At 38.5% G+C, this 14,627-nt stretch overlaps 1 protein-coding gene across 6 annotated transcripts in view; it reads left to right on the top strand.

The window, feature by feature from the left end:
- Positions 1-14,627, top strand: part of Ubr3 (ubiquitin protein ligase E3 component n-recognin 3) — a 134,992-nt gene that overhangs the window by 22,508 nt on the left and 97,857 nt on the right. For 4 of the 6 annotated variants that reach the window (XM_038335830.1, XM_038335829.1, XM_038335828.1 and 1 more), the window contains exons 3-8: positions 1,628-1,786; positions 4,362-4,505; positions 5,029-5,078; positions 9,436-9,502; positions 10,763-10,893; positions 12,554-12,782. In XM_038335830.1, the coding sequence (XP_038191758.1) occupies positions 1,628-1,786; positions 4,362-4,505; positions 5,029-5,078; positions 9,436-9,502; positions 10,763-10,893; positions 12,554-12,782 (780 nt within the window). The remainder of the gene's footprint in view (positions 1-1,627; positions 1,787-4,361; positions 4,506-5,028; positions 5,079-9,435; positions 9,503-10,762; positions 10,894-12,553; positions 12,783-14,627) is intronic. The other 2 variants (XM_038335831.1, XM_038335827.1) reach the window with 1 other exon arrangement.

Here is a 14,627-nt window from a genome sequence, read left to right as displayed (position 1 = left end):
AGCTTTTTGGAAATTTGCATTTTATATTACAGGCATTCTATTTTTAAAAAATAATAAAACATTTTTTTGTGAGAATTAAAAAAAATTACAATTACTTTAAAGAATATTCACACAAAAGTGTCTCATTTTTCCTTCGGTAACATTCAGTGTTAAAAAGGTAGGTAGCTTAAGTACAGTGCATATCCATGATAGTTTTACGCTACTGCTATCTGGTTTATTTATTTATTTAGAGACTAGGTCTCACTATGTAGTCTGGCTCACCTGGCTCTCTGTGTAGACCAGGCTGGTCTTAAACTCAGAGATTACCTGCCTCTGTCTTCAGAGTGTTGGGACTAAAGGTGTGTGCTACCACACCTGGCTTTTTACTTCATTATTATTTCCTTTCCTTTCCTTTCCTTTCCTTTCCTTTCCTTTCCTTTCCTTTCCTTTCTTTTCCTTTCCTTTTTTTTTTTTTTTTTTTTTTTTTTTTGGTTTTTGGAGACAGGGTTTCTTTGTGTAACAGCCCTAGCTGTCCTGGAACTAGCTCTGTAGACCAGGCTGGCCTTTAACTGATGGAGCTAGATCCGCCTGGCTCTGCCTCCCAATTGCTGGGATTAAAGGCATGTGCTACCACCGCCTAGCCCCCCCCCCCTTTTTTTTAAAGTGCTGTACACAGAGAGCATTTTTTTTTTAGATTTATTTATTTATTATGTATACAGTGTTCTGTCTGTCTGTATGCTTGCTGGCCAGAAGAGGGCACCAGATCTCATTACAGATGGCTGTGAGCCACCATGTGGTTGCTGGGAATTGAACTCAGGACCTTTGGAAGAGCAGTCAGTGCTCTTAACCTCTGAGCCATCTCTCCAGCCCCTGTTTTGTTTTGTTTTAATCTGAAATTATGAAGAAACTAGTGGAAGCATTTTTGTCTAAGGATGAGTTTCATGAACATACATTCATTAAGTTTTCTTCTCTTGCTTAACATTAATTTCTTAGACAATCAAAAAAGAAAAAAAAGGGAAAAAAAACCCTCACCAAAAGCTGTGCTTGTTTGTGACCACACTATAAATTCAAGATTATAGAAACTCATGGATTCACAGAAATCTTGTGGATTCATAGTTGCTTTGGGTTCTTTTTCTTTTCTTTCTTTTCTTTTTTTTTTTAAAGATTTATTTATTTATTATGTATACAGTATTCTCAGTAGTCTATCTGCATGTATGCCTCAGGCCAGATTTCATTACAGATGGTTGTGAGCCACCATGTGGTTGCTGGGAATTGAACTCAGGACCTTTGGAAGAGCAGGCAATGCTCTTAACCACTGAGCATCTCTCTAGCCCCTGGGTTCTTTTTCTTTACCCCTAAAATGTCTATTAGATGTCAAAATCCCTGGAAACTAAAGCAAACATCAGTTATACATCTCCTGTGTTCCCATGTAAGTCACTGGGAACTTTGGAACCCGTTCTGGAACTGTTATAGACCAGGATGGCCTTGAACTCACATAGATCCGCCTGCTTCTTGCCTCCTGCCTCCTGAGTGTTGGGATTAAAGGCGTGTGCCACCATGGTCCGGCTTTTAAAATTATTCTTAATTATACAATTATGTAAATATATATACATACACATATGTTTCATAAAAAACTCTTTCTTTTTAGCAGCTGATGTGCCATCAGAAAAAGATCTTAACAAAGTCCTGCAGCTTTTGGAGCCTCAAATTTCCTTTTTAGAAGACCTGACTAAAATGGGAGGAGCAATGAGGTCTGTTCTTACTCAGGTGTTAACAAACCAGCAAAACTACAAAGATCTGACTTCTGGTAAGTGGTAGGAGAAGTTTACAATCTACTTATTTGTTGTAGTAAAAAGTAGCATCTTTTAGAATTTAAAAGTGAAGTTAATATTTTTCATAGACTTATTTTATTTTATTTTTTTTATTTTTTTGGTTTTTCGAGGCAGGGTTTCTCTGCAGCTTTAGAGCCTGTCCTGGAGCTAGCTCTTGTAGATCAGGCTGGCCTCGAACTCACAGAGATCCGCCTGCCTCTGCCTCCCGAGTGCTGGGATTAAAGGCATGCGCCACCACTGCCTGGCTTTTCATAGACTTCTAAGGCTTGAAATTATTAAGGAAACTTATAGATGAAGAAACTGAACTTCAGAAAAGTTATGTGGCCTTTTAAAGACTTCTAAACTAATTTCTATTGGAGCATCCAGTCTCTTCATTAGGCATGATGGAACTTGAGAGAGTTCAGCTCAGGTTGCTGGTCGCTGACAAGTGCCTTTACCTGCTGAGCCATCTCACTAGACAAGAATATCAATTCCCTGTTGTTGGGGTGGGGACATGCTAATACCTCACCAAGAAGGCAATGTTTATTCAAAGTAAAATCTCACAGCAGAAGTCATGAGCTAGATGGTCATGGTATTGGGTGGTAAAGGGGTTAGATCCTAGGAAGATGTTCTAGTGTTTGTCATAAGTAACATGCAACAGGACAAAAGACGAGGCAATTGTTTGAAAGCATAGCAAAGCAGGTAGTACACACTGTAGACTCTTGGGAAAAGGAATAGGATGAGTCTTATGATTGTTCTGGGAGACTTCCTGACTGTACATGATGGCCCTGAAGCAGATCATGGTGGTCCTGCTGAGTTAAAAAAAATGCACAAATTGGGGGCTGGAGAGATGCTCAGAGGTTAAGAGCATTGCCTGCTCTTCCAAAGGTCCTGAGTTCAATTCCCAGCAACCACATGGTGGCTCACAACCATCTGTAATGGGGTCTGGTTCCCTCTTCTGGCCTGCGGGCATACACACAGACAGAATATTGTATACACAATAAGTAAATAAATAAATGAAAGATTTAAAAAAATACACAAATTGATCATCATATTGGTCTGCTGAAGCTGGTGGAAACTGGAATTTTGGGGGCAGAATACCAAGGAGTGGTGGGCAGAGTTTTGGAGAACCAGTGAATATTCACTGTGATACTACCTAGGCCTTTTTTTGTTGTTGTTGTTGTTTTGTTTTTTGTTTTTTGTTTTTTCCTTTTTAGATTTACTTACTTTATATGTGTGAATATTTCACTTGCATGTGTGCCTGTGAACCACTTGCATGTCTGGCATCTGTGGAGGTCATCAGATCCCCCGGAACTGGAGTTGGAGAACTAGGCTTTAAGTTTAACACACTAAACTGCTGTGTGATTACATAATAAGCAGCATTCAGAGCTTAAGTAAGACACAAATCACCTAAGAGTTGGCAAATGCCATGGAATTAGACTTTTATATAGGGAATAAGTTTTCCTTAAGAATTCTGAATTACGGGGCTGGAGAGATGGCTCAGAGGTTAAGAGCATTGCCTGCTCTTCCAAAAGTCCTGAGTTCAATTCCCAGCAACCACATGGTGGCTCACAACCATCTGTAATGGGGTCTGGTGCCCTCTTCTGGCCTGCAGGCATACACACAGACAGAATATTGTATACATAATAAAATAAAATAAAATCTTAAAAAAAAAGAATTCTGAATTACTACTCATTTCTTTCACTATTTTTTCATTTTCCATAATATATTAAAAAAACAAGAAGAAAAACAGCAATAATTAGTAAATTGAAATGCCTGAATGAAAGTTCTAAGATGAACTGTGGAACCTAAATGTTGTGGAGAGAAATTGTTCAGTGGTGCTTCAATAGAATTTTTACTTTTTGTTTTTTCCTGCCTGCCTCCCTCCCTCCCTCCCTCCCTCCCTCCCTCCCTCCCTCCCTCCCTCCCTCCCTTCCTTCCTTCATGTAGGGTTTCTCTTTTTGTTTTTCATTTTTTCAAGACAGAGTTTCTCTTTGTAGCCTTGGCTGTCCTGGAACTCACTTTGTAGTCCTGGCCGGCCTCAAACTCAGAGATCTGCCTACCTCTGCGTCCCAAGTGCTGGGATTAAAGGCATGTGCTACCGCCTGGCTATACATTATACTTTTAGTTTCTTAAATGTGGTAAGATTGGAAAAAATAAGAATCAAATGTAATTTTATTTGCAATATTTGAAAATTTCTACTGAAGCTTTATCTCCTCAGGAATGCCTTTCTGAGCACTCTTCTCTGGATAAGTCTTTCATGGTTGGTGTCCTAACACCACAGATGCTCAGGTCACCTGCAGAATTCTGCTTAGCAATTGTCATTGTAGCATTTTCTTTTGCCTTTCTTTACCACTGATTTACAACAGTATTTCATTCCTGTTATAAACTGTTGCTCATTCTGGAATTGTCAGTGCCAAGCATAAGCACAAAATATTATATGAAACAAATTTTATGTTTATTGTAGTTTCCTCTTCCATTAAAATATTTAGTTATGTGTATTCACAGGATGACTATTTAGATTTTGAGTGGAATATTTTCTTCTGACTCTAACTTTATTTTAAATATTAGGTCTTGGAGAAAATGCTTGTGCAAAGAAAAGTCATGAGAAGTACCTTATAGCTTTGAAGAGCTCTGGACTCACATACCCTGAGGATAAGCTTGTATATGGGATGCAGGAGCCGTCTGCTGGCACTAGCACTCTGTTAGTTCAAGGTTTGTCTAAATATTTAATTTGAACCGTAGCGATATTATTTTATTAAAACAGAAAGCTCCTCAAACTTTCCTCATGATTTAACAAATTTATTTTGAGCTTTAACAGTATCATTCTTTATATTAGAATCAAGAAAGAATTGATTGGCCTTTCCTTTCTGCTGAAGAGGTGGGGGGATATCCAGACCATGAAGAATCTTTTACTTTTACTTAAATGCGAGTTGTTGAGTGTTTAGTGCTGTGGCTCTGATGTGCGAGAGAAGTGCAGTAGTTGCTACTTAGGTGTTACCAGCTTAGTGTTTAGCAGTCATGTCTCAGACCTGACAAGCAAGCTCCTCTGGAAGCACCACTTGTAGTTATTAAATTTAGGTTTTCACTGGCATTTTTCTATTGAAGTACCAGGTTATCCTTGAACCTTGCCAAGGTAATGTTTAGAATGTGGTGTTTTCCCTCATAGAAAGTTCTGATATTTTCATATCTCAGAGTAATTTTCAAGATGGCCAACCTCTTTTTCTTCTACCCGAAGGTCTCACAGGTGCTTCGGGAGCACTGGGACAGGTGGAGTCTTCAGATGAGGTGAGTTTACATTTTAAATCATTTTAGAAATAGAATTTTTAGTGTTTCTGAGCTATAAAGATTGGTAGTTTGGGGGTGGGTAGACTACTCAGTGGACAGAGTGTTCACAGTGCAAGCATGAAGGCCTGAGTTTGGATTTAAGCACCCAAGCCAGGTGTGCGCTTGTACCTGTAACCCTAGTGCTAGGAGTTGGAGAGAGGGACAGGAGGTGACCCCAGCCTAGGCAAAATGGAGAGTTCCAGGTTTAGTGAGAGCCCCTCTCCCGAAAAATATAGAAGAAATTGATAGAGGCAGGTACCCATTGTTGATTCTGGCCTTTGGAAGTACAGGCAGGAGCACACACCTGCACATAACACGCATACATCTGGCTCCCCAACTCAAAATTAACGTAGAATTAAGGTAGGATTTATGGAAAAAAAAAACCAACAACAAAGGTTTATGGTTGTTATTTAGTGTAAGTTTCTTATGCATCTAGATACATTCTGAAGCTCAAGAGTAGCTCTGGGATCACAGTTACTTTGTGACAGGACAAAGGATTATGTTAGATTGTTACTTTTCTTATGTAGAATGAAAAATTTAAAGCATTTACTTAGGTAGCTGGGCAAGGCGGCTACTGTAATCACTGTAATCCTAGCACTTGGGAGGGAGGCAGAGTCATAAAACCTGTTGGGTGGCTCATGCCTGTGATCCCATCATTTGAAGGTGGAGGCAGGAGGTTCAGTTTAATAACTCAGTAAAGAACAGAATGTGCACATTGAGGAGGAAATTGAAAGGATGAGATGGAGTTGGGGCCTAGATGTAGAGCTTTATCAGTGACTCACTTCTGCCATTTGCAAATTTCACTAAGGCTTTTAAAACCTTCTGCCCCCACCTCCTTCCTTCTTTCCATTTTCTTTTACTGTTTAGTATCTGGAAGCCTTAGTGTTCATATTGAAATCTGATGAGGCCTGACGATAGGAATTCCTGCATTCTTACTCTGCAGACCACAGATCAGCAAGCCAGCCCTTTCATTGTTTTCGTCTGCTAATCCAACAAATTGTGAGAGAACGGTGATAGCATGAGAAGAGAACAGCGACATTTTAATCGCCCTGTTCTTAGAGCAGTGAAAAAGTGTTTTAAAGGCTAGGCGTGTAGCTAGCTAGCAGGGCAGCTGTTCCAGCAACACACTGCCCTGGGTTGATCTGCAACATATGCAGAATAACAAAACTAGAATTTTGAATTGGAAGAGATACCTAATTTAACTTTCGGTTTTAAGATGAATAAACAGACTTGAGGAATGGCTCGGTGTTAAAAGCACCGCTCTTCCCGAGGGTCCGAGTCTGGTTCCCACACCCACCTGTAGCTCTAGCTCCAGTGGTTCTGAATCTGACACCCTATTCGGGCCTCTGAGAGCACCCACACGTGTGGCATACCAACATACATGTAGATAAAATATTTAAATAAAAGAAACAGACTTGAAACTGCAATAGTAGCAAGATTTATTTCTATCTTGGAGTTTTATTTGAATGAGTATATATATATTGCAATCCACTTAATTTTGATCCTGTCAGTGTGTCAGATACTTATCTTTGTTGTCCCCAGAGTAACAGAACATTGTGTACTCAACAGTGCTATTTATATACGTGACATTTTTCATAATATCACTTCTTGTTTCTTTCTTGTATAGCTCATCTGAAATAACAGAAAATGTTGTTTGTGCTATATGGAACCAAAAATAAAATCAAGAACACATCAAATTTTTATGAAATATTTTAAAATTTAATATACATACTTTTAAAACTTGTGACTATCAGATAATCTAGTTCACTAGAAAGTCATCATCAGTCTGATCTGTGAGTGGGACTAGTTATAATTAGATGCTTCTGAGAGGGAAGGAAGTGTGTTGTACGGTAAGGCATTTTCCTCCATTTTAGTCATGATCTTGTTATGTAACCCAGGCTGCTTTAGGCTTTTGATACTCCCACTGTGGCCTTCTGAGTACTGGGATTACAGGTGTGCATCATCATTCCAGCATACAGATAGCTTCTTACAGGAAGTTTAGATAGACCGAGGTCCATAGCAATGTCTATGTGAACCGTAAGTGGATCATTAGTTTCTGTGACTTTGAGGTACACATGAAATAAAACTCTTTTCTCTCATAAAACTATGACCATCCGAATGTCCAATTTAAAGAAATGGAAGAATAGGGGCAAAAAGAAAGGAAAAACAAAAAGGAAATGTTTGCTTTCAGCCTGCCATCATTGTTATTAGTTTTGCTTACTCATGACTATTTTTTTCCTTTACACACTTATATAGTTGAAAATAATCATTAGCAAAATGTTTAAGTATTTTTGTAGACATTATTTGATTATTCTTGCTGCTATTCAGTGCTGAATCATAGTTAGAGAGAAAAAAACTCTTAGTTCTGCATCAAAGGAAACTGGAACCTTCCCAGCTCCGTTTTAAGAAAATTAGTTCGCATGTCTTGCCCTCAGCTCAGGACCCCTCCCCAGGAGACACACCTGCAGCTTTCCCTTTCCCTTTATTCATTTTTTTTCTGTTTTGGGTCTGGCTTTTACAGAGCTCTGGCCTCTGTTACTGGGGTCTGCATTTGTTAGCTGTCTCATTCTATTGTACAGTCTCAAGCATCCTCTGAGACAGCCGAAACCATCCCATGATATTTTCTTTGCATACAAAATGAGTTTTTGTATCAATTAGAGTTTATATACTTCTTTGGCTATGAAGTTGAATAGGTTCTGAGTACTCTCCCTAATTAATACATTTTATTTGTAAAGTTTTTCACAAATGTGTGCATTATAAGTGAGCAGAAATTGCTTTTATTCTTGAATGTTTTTCCAAAGCATATTATTATATTTTACAATGTCAGTTTCAGCTTCTAGTATGTTATGCTTATTTCAGAATTCGATCCCTCCCTTTTCCCTTTTGTATGTGTGCTGTGCATATGTCTTGGTTTGCTTTCTGTTCTGTGATAAACACAATTAACACAAAGTTAGGAGAGGAAATAGTTTATTTGGCTGACACATTCTGATCACAGTCATCGAAGGAAGCCAGAGCAGGAACTGAAGCAGAGACCATGTAGGAATGCTGCTTCCCAGCTTTGCTCCACATGGGTTGCTTAACTGCTGTTTGTATACAGTGCAGGACTACCTGCCCAAGGCATGGCACTGTCCTCAGTGGGCACTGCCATATCAGTCATTAAGGTAATACCTTGCAGAGTTGCCTACAGGTTGGTCCGATAGAGGCAATTCCTCAATTGATATTACTTCCCAGAAAACTCTAGTTTATGTCAAATTGGCAAAACAAACTAGTATAGTACGTGTGCTCATGCACGTGTGTACATATTTGTGTGTGTGTGATGGAGGAGTGTTTATGTGTTACTTTCATTATTAATAAAGATACTGCCTTGGCCCTTTAAGAGAACAGAAAATTAGGTAGGCGGAGTAGACAGAACAGAATGCTGGGTAGCAGGCAGTGGGGAGACGCTTCAGGCAATTGCCATATGCAGTTGCCATGGTTCTCCTCTCTGAGATGGACGCAGGTTAAGACCTCTCCTGGTAAGCCACCCCTTGTGGTGCTATATAAATTACTAAATATGGGTTAAAGCAAGATATGAGAATCAATCAATAAGCTACAGATAACGGGCCAGGGGCCAGGCAGTATTTAAATGAATACAGTTTCTGTGTAATTACTTTGGGTAAAGCTAGCTGGGTGGCGGGACACAGCCCCGCCGTTCCCTTCTACATGTGTGTGTGTGTGCGCGTGCTTGCGTCCATGCACATGTAGGGGTACATGTGTGCATGTACCTGTGCTTGAATTTGATATTGGGATCATCTCCCATCATTCTCCCACCTTATTCAGGGTTTCCATGTTAAATGAGGTTAGTCTTGATAGCCTGCTTGCTCTAAGAATTCTGTCTCCAACACCAGAAAGCTGGAATTATAGACAGGCTACACATCCATCTGGCATTTACGTAGGTTCTGGGTATCTGAACTCTGGCTGGTCCTCATGTATGGCAAACACTTAAACCACTCAGTTATCTCCTCAGCCCCTCCTTTCTTGCCTTGCCTTGTCCGTCCTTCCGTCCTTCCGTCCTTCCTTCCTTCCTTCCTTCCTTCCTTCCTTCCTTCCTTCCTTCCTTCCTTCCTTCCTTCCTCCTCTTCCTCCTCCTCCTTCCTATGAATTTCAATAAAGATGCATTAAAACATTTGTAGTTACATAGAAGTGAATTATGTTGGTCAATTGTATGTAAGAATGTATATGTTACATTTATTTATTTATTTTCTTAGCTATATGTCACATTTATATAAAACATACATTTATGAGCATGGCTATGGGTAATGTTGACTTTTTCTTCCAGGAGGACCAGGATGGGAGTCAAGGCTTGGGCAAGAGAAAGAGAGTAAAGCTAAGCAGTGGAACCAAAGGTATTTATATTTTGTCCCCCTTTTCTTTTTGAGATAGGGTTTTACTACATAATCTAGACTAGCTTTGACACCTGATGACAGGTGTGTGCCACTACACCTGGTTGTATTCTGTTTTTTTTTCTTTAAAAATGATAAAAAAAAAACAACAACAACAACAAAACACTTAATCTTTAGGAATCCCAGCTACATAGTAAGACCCAAGACCCTGGGTTTATTTAAACTTAAATAAATTTAAAATGTAGTTAACTTTGAATTTTATGTTTTCAGTAATTAGTTTTAGCTTTAGATTGTTTTAAATTTGTATCATGACATTATTCTTGTTAGGAAATGGCAGTTCTGAAACACTTGGGGGCAGTTTCTGGTTTTAGTGTTTTAAATTTTTTTTATTATTATTTTCTGTCTATGTGTGTGCACAGTGCTTGCTGAGGCCAGAAGAGGGAGGACAGAGGACCCCTTGAAACAGCAGTTACAGACAGTTGTGAACTGCCCTGTGGGGGTTGGAAATTGAACCTGGGTCTTTGGGAGGACAGCCAGTGCTTCTAACTGCTGAGCGCCCCCCCCCCCCCCTTTTTTTTTTGGTCTTTGATAGGATCTTGGTTGTCCTTGAGGTCTGTGTACATTCAAACTGACCTTGAACTCACTAAGAGCCACCTTCCTCCCCTCTCTAATGCTGGAAAAAAGGCTTTTGCTACTATTGCTACCATGCTTTTTAAATTTAGAAAAACTTTGAAAATTTTTCATAGAGTTTTCTATTTATGTGCCCAATTTCAGATTTTGGAGCATTTCACGTTTTGGATTAGTAATGTCAAGTCTAAAATTTGGAGTAGTGAAATTTTAGATAGAGGGCTATATTTAAGAACGAGTACTATATCTCAGTGTGGTGGCCCACGTCTGTAATCCCAGCGCTCAGGAGGCAGAGGCAGGTGGATCTCTGAGTTCGAGGCCAGCCTGGTATACAGAGCGAGTTCCAGGACGGCAAGGACTGTTTACACAGAGAAACCAAAAACCAAAACCAAACCAAACCAAACAAAAACCCAGAAAGACAAATAATACTTAATTTTGAATAACTGCTTTATATTAAGATTTTAGGATTAACTGCGTTGTTGTTGTGCCCTGTGGAAGTTGTGTTTATTTCAGTGCGCTGCTGAAAGGGTTGCCTTATTGGAGGTTCTGTCAGGTGTGTGTGATGGCTGCTGGGGTGTATGATAAAGTTTAAATGAGATGAGCAACTTCATTAGTGATAAATTTTCTCTTATGCAGATCAATCCATAATGGATGTTTTGAAACATAAAAGTTTTTTAGAAGAACTATTGTTTTGGACAATAAAGTATGAGTTCCCTCAGAAGATGGTAACTTTCTTACTCAATATGCTTCCAGATCAAGAGTATAAGGTATCTATTTCTTTCTTCATTTTGGAACTTTGGTTTCATTCTTTTTTTGTCCTTAAATTTTTTTTTTTGATTTATTCCTGAGCTGAGGCTCATAATAATATAACACAACGGGACATTGGTTATTCTCTTGTTTGTTCAAGTCTGCTCAGAATCCACAGAATCCAGCTCTCCCTCAAAGGAGCATTACTCAGCAGAATTCCAAAGCATTGCCATTTTTGAATTTAAGTTTTAAGACAATTATAAACACTATGGTTTAAGAATATAAGATTTTACTTACAATTGCACATCACTTTTTTGAAAAATTATCTTTGTTCTGTGATTTTTACAACAATAAAATCTAAAGTCTTAGCTAAAACCACCTGAGTCATATTACTAAACAAATGAGTTTCAGGTTCTAACCAAGTGGAGCTAGGTGTGAAGGGAATGATGGGAGATAATAATAAAATAATTCAGGAAGCAAGTAGTCTGTAAAATGTCAAGTCCAGTGTAGAACAATGACAAGGTACTATGAGAACATGTAATGGGTGATTGAGAGTAGATTATGGATTTAGCATAGGTTAGTAGTTGCTGGTTACATTGTTAATGGGAGAATAGTTACTAACTCACATACAAGTATAGGAAGGTGTAGTTTCTAGTCCCAGGAGGATGTGGACCCAGCTCTGAGCACTATATGTTATTGCAAAATGACATAGCACAGTTTATGAAAACCATAAAGCTTTCATGGCCCTGTGCACATCAGGAGAGACACTCCTGAGCAGCGTTATTTTGTATGTCTTTATACACACTAAAAAGTGCAGCAGGAAATGTACTTGTGACTTAGAAAGGGAATAACACCAACTGTAATTAATACTGCAGAGCATTGGGTCCGACTGCTGCTGGTCAACTTTCAGAGCCAGGGGCTGGGGGCTGGGGAGTTACTTATTGTGGGGTAATCACACCAACTCTCTTGGTTAGTGATGTTAGTTTCTAGCTAAGATTTCAGATTTTAAAGACAAAGATAATCTCCATTTCCTCTTTCCCCCCATCAGGAACAGGAGTTTTCTTGTAGGCTGGCTGCCTTGGAACTCACTCTGTAGACCAGACTAGCCTCGAACTCAGGTCCAACTGACTGTCTCCTGAGTCCTGGAATTAAAGGTGTGTGTCATCACCACCTGGCTAAACATACTTTTCCAAAAAAAATTGATGAATAATTTTAAGTAAAATTTTATGGTTTTTTTTTTTTTTTTTTTTTTTTTTGAGACAGGGTTTCTCTGTAGCTTTGGAGCCTGTCCTGAACTAGCTCTTGTGGACCAGGCTTGCCTTGAACGCACAGAGATCCTCCTGCCTCTGCCTCCCGAGTGCTGGGATTAAAGGCGTGAGCCACCACTGCCCGGCTAAATTTTATGTTCTTAAACCATAGTTTATAATTGTTTTAAAACTTAAATAGGTTAACTTTAAAAACCATCAAAGCATTTTACTAATGTTCCAAAAAAGGCAAACTGTGACTTAAAATTACATTTTAATTTTTAAGCCTACATTATTTAATTACCTTTTCATTTAACTTGCCTTGCTTCATAAGCTACTAGTGACTTTAAAAGCTGATTATAATATGCAGTGTAGAGTAGTAACAGCAGTTTACATTTGCAGTTAAACTGATTTTTTTCTATTTAAATTTTTACAGGTTGCTTTCACAAAGACTTTTGTTCAGCATTATGCTTTTATTATGAAAACACTGAAGAAAAGTCATGAATCAGACACAATGTCTAACAGAATTGTGCATATTAGTGTCCAGTTGTTCAGCAATGAGGAGCTGGCCAGGCAGGTGACAGAAGAGTGTCAGCTCCTGGATATTATGGTCACTGTGCTGTTATACATGATGGAAAGTTGCCTTATTAAAAGTGAACTGCAAGGTAAACTCAGAATTATATTCATTTGTTTATTATTAGGTCTAAACATACTTTGTATCCTTAAAAATAACTTTAAAATACTATAAAAATAATGCATGTTTGGAAAACAAGTATTTGACAGTTTGTAGTTTAGTGTAAAGAAAAAGTTAAAATCATTCCTATTTAGTCAATTCCAAATAACTTATGTTAACACTTTATTATTGTTGCTGTTGTTACTTGAGACCGAGTTTCTCTGTGTAGCCGAGACTTTCTGGGACCTAGCTCTGTAGACCAGGCTGGCCTCGAACTCACAGAGATCCGCCTACCTCTGCCTCCTGAGTGCTGGGATTAAAGGCGTGCGCCACCACCACCCAATGTCCAGGCTCCTATTTTGTTTCCTCCCCCCCCCCAATAAATTTGTTGCTGTTTACCTTAGATAGTTTAATACAATCATTCTTAAAATTTTTTTGAATTGGAATAAACCTTTCATTGTCTATATATCTATAGGAAGAACTTTTGTAATCTTTTATTCCCACCATGTGTTTGCTACTTCCTGACGTAATGTTTTCACACATTTTCCATTCTTCTTTTCTGTCCTCTTCATCTACCTTCCCTTAAATAATTCATGCCATTGATTATTTGCTGTGTACCAGGGACTGTGGTTGAATACTATAAATGTGTTATCTCAGCTCAGTGTCTGAAGTCTCTGAGATTACCTTTGGCATTTTTATTTTTAAGATGAAAACTTAAGATGTGCTGGTGAAGGGTTGCTAGATGTCTGAGTTATTTTGGGCAATGCTGGACTCCTTGGTTTGTGATTTTCCTTCTATTACTTTCTGTAAGGCTGGATTTGTGGCTACGTACTGTTTAAATGTGTTTTTATCTTGGAATATTTTGTTTTCTCCATTTCTGTTGAACGAAAGCTTGGCTGGGTATAGTAATCTGGGCTTGCATCCATGGTCTCTTAGTTTCTGCAAAACATCTATCCAGGACCCTCTGGCTTTCATGGTTTCCATAGAGAAGTCAGGTGTAAGTCTGATAGGTTTACCTTTATAAGTTACTTGACCTTTTTCCTTTGCAGCTCTTAATATTCTTTCTTTATTCTGAGTTTTTTCCCATTTGTTTTCCAATAACTATTGTATTGAGACCATTCTTCATGAAAACTGTGTGACTCATGTGCCTATTGGTTAAGTATGTTACATCAATTACAATCTCCCAGCCAAATTCTAAAGCTACAATTAGCAACCTTTACTTTACCATGATTTTTTAAAACCACTTTCAATAATAGCATGCCATTTCAGAATGCATACTTTTGCTTTTCCAAAAGTACCATAAATTTGTGCATTTTTATGTTAACAGTATTAGAATGTGGCTAAACTTTATTGAGTAGTTATAGATTCTACAAGGTCTGTTTTTAAAATTTTTAAATATTTGCAATAGCTTCTGTTTAGCCTTTGTATGAATTGTTACTAGGTACTATTCTATTTTTAAAATTTAGTTTCTCACAGTAGTTGATTAAATCCAGAACCTATCCATGCTAGACATGTGTTTCATCACTGAGCCAAATTCTTAACTTCTAGATAACATTTAAAAATTACTTTATTAGCCGGGCGGTGGTGGCGCACGCCTTTAATCCCAGCACTCGGGAGGCAGAGGCAGGCGGATCTCTGTGAGTTCGAGACCAGCCTGGTCTACAAGAGCTAGTTCCAGGACAGGCTCCAAAGCCGCAGAGAAACCCTGTCTCGAAAAACCAAAAAAAAAAATTACTTTATTGTTAGTAATGACTAAAGAGAATATAATGAGGATTCTCAATGCCACAGCAACAGCTAAAGAATAAAAGGAAAAAGCCTTCTAGTGGTCCTAGAGCCC

The sequence above is a fragment of the Arvicola amphibius genome, chromosome 7, assembly GCF_903992535.2.
Source record: "Arvicola amphibius chromosome 7, mArvAmp1.2, whole genome shotgun sequence".
Classification (NCBI taxonomy): Eukaryota; Metazoa; Chordata; class Mammalia; order Rodentia; family Cricetidae; genus Arvicola; species Arvicola amphibius.
This window is presented reverse-complemented; position numbering and strand designations above follow the sequence as displayed.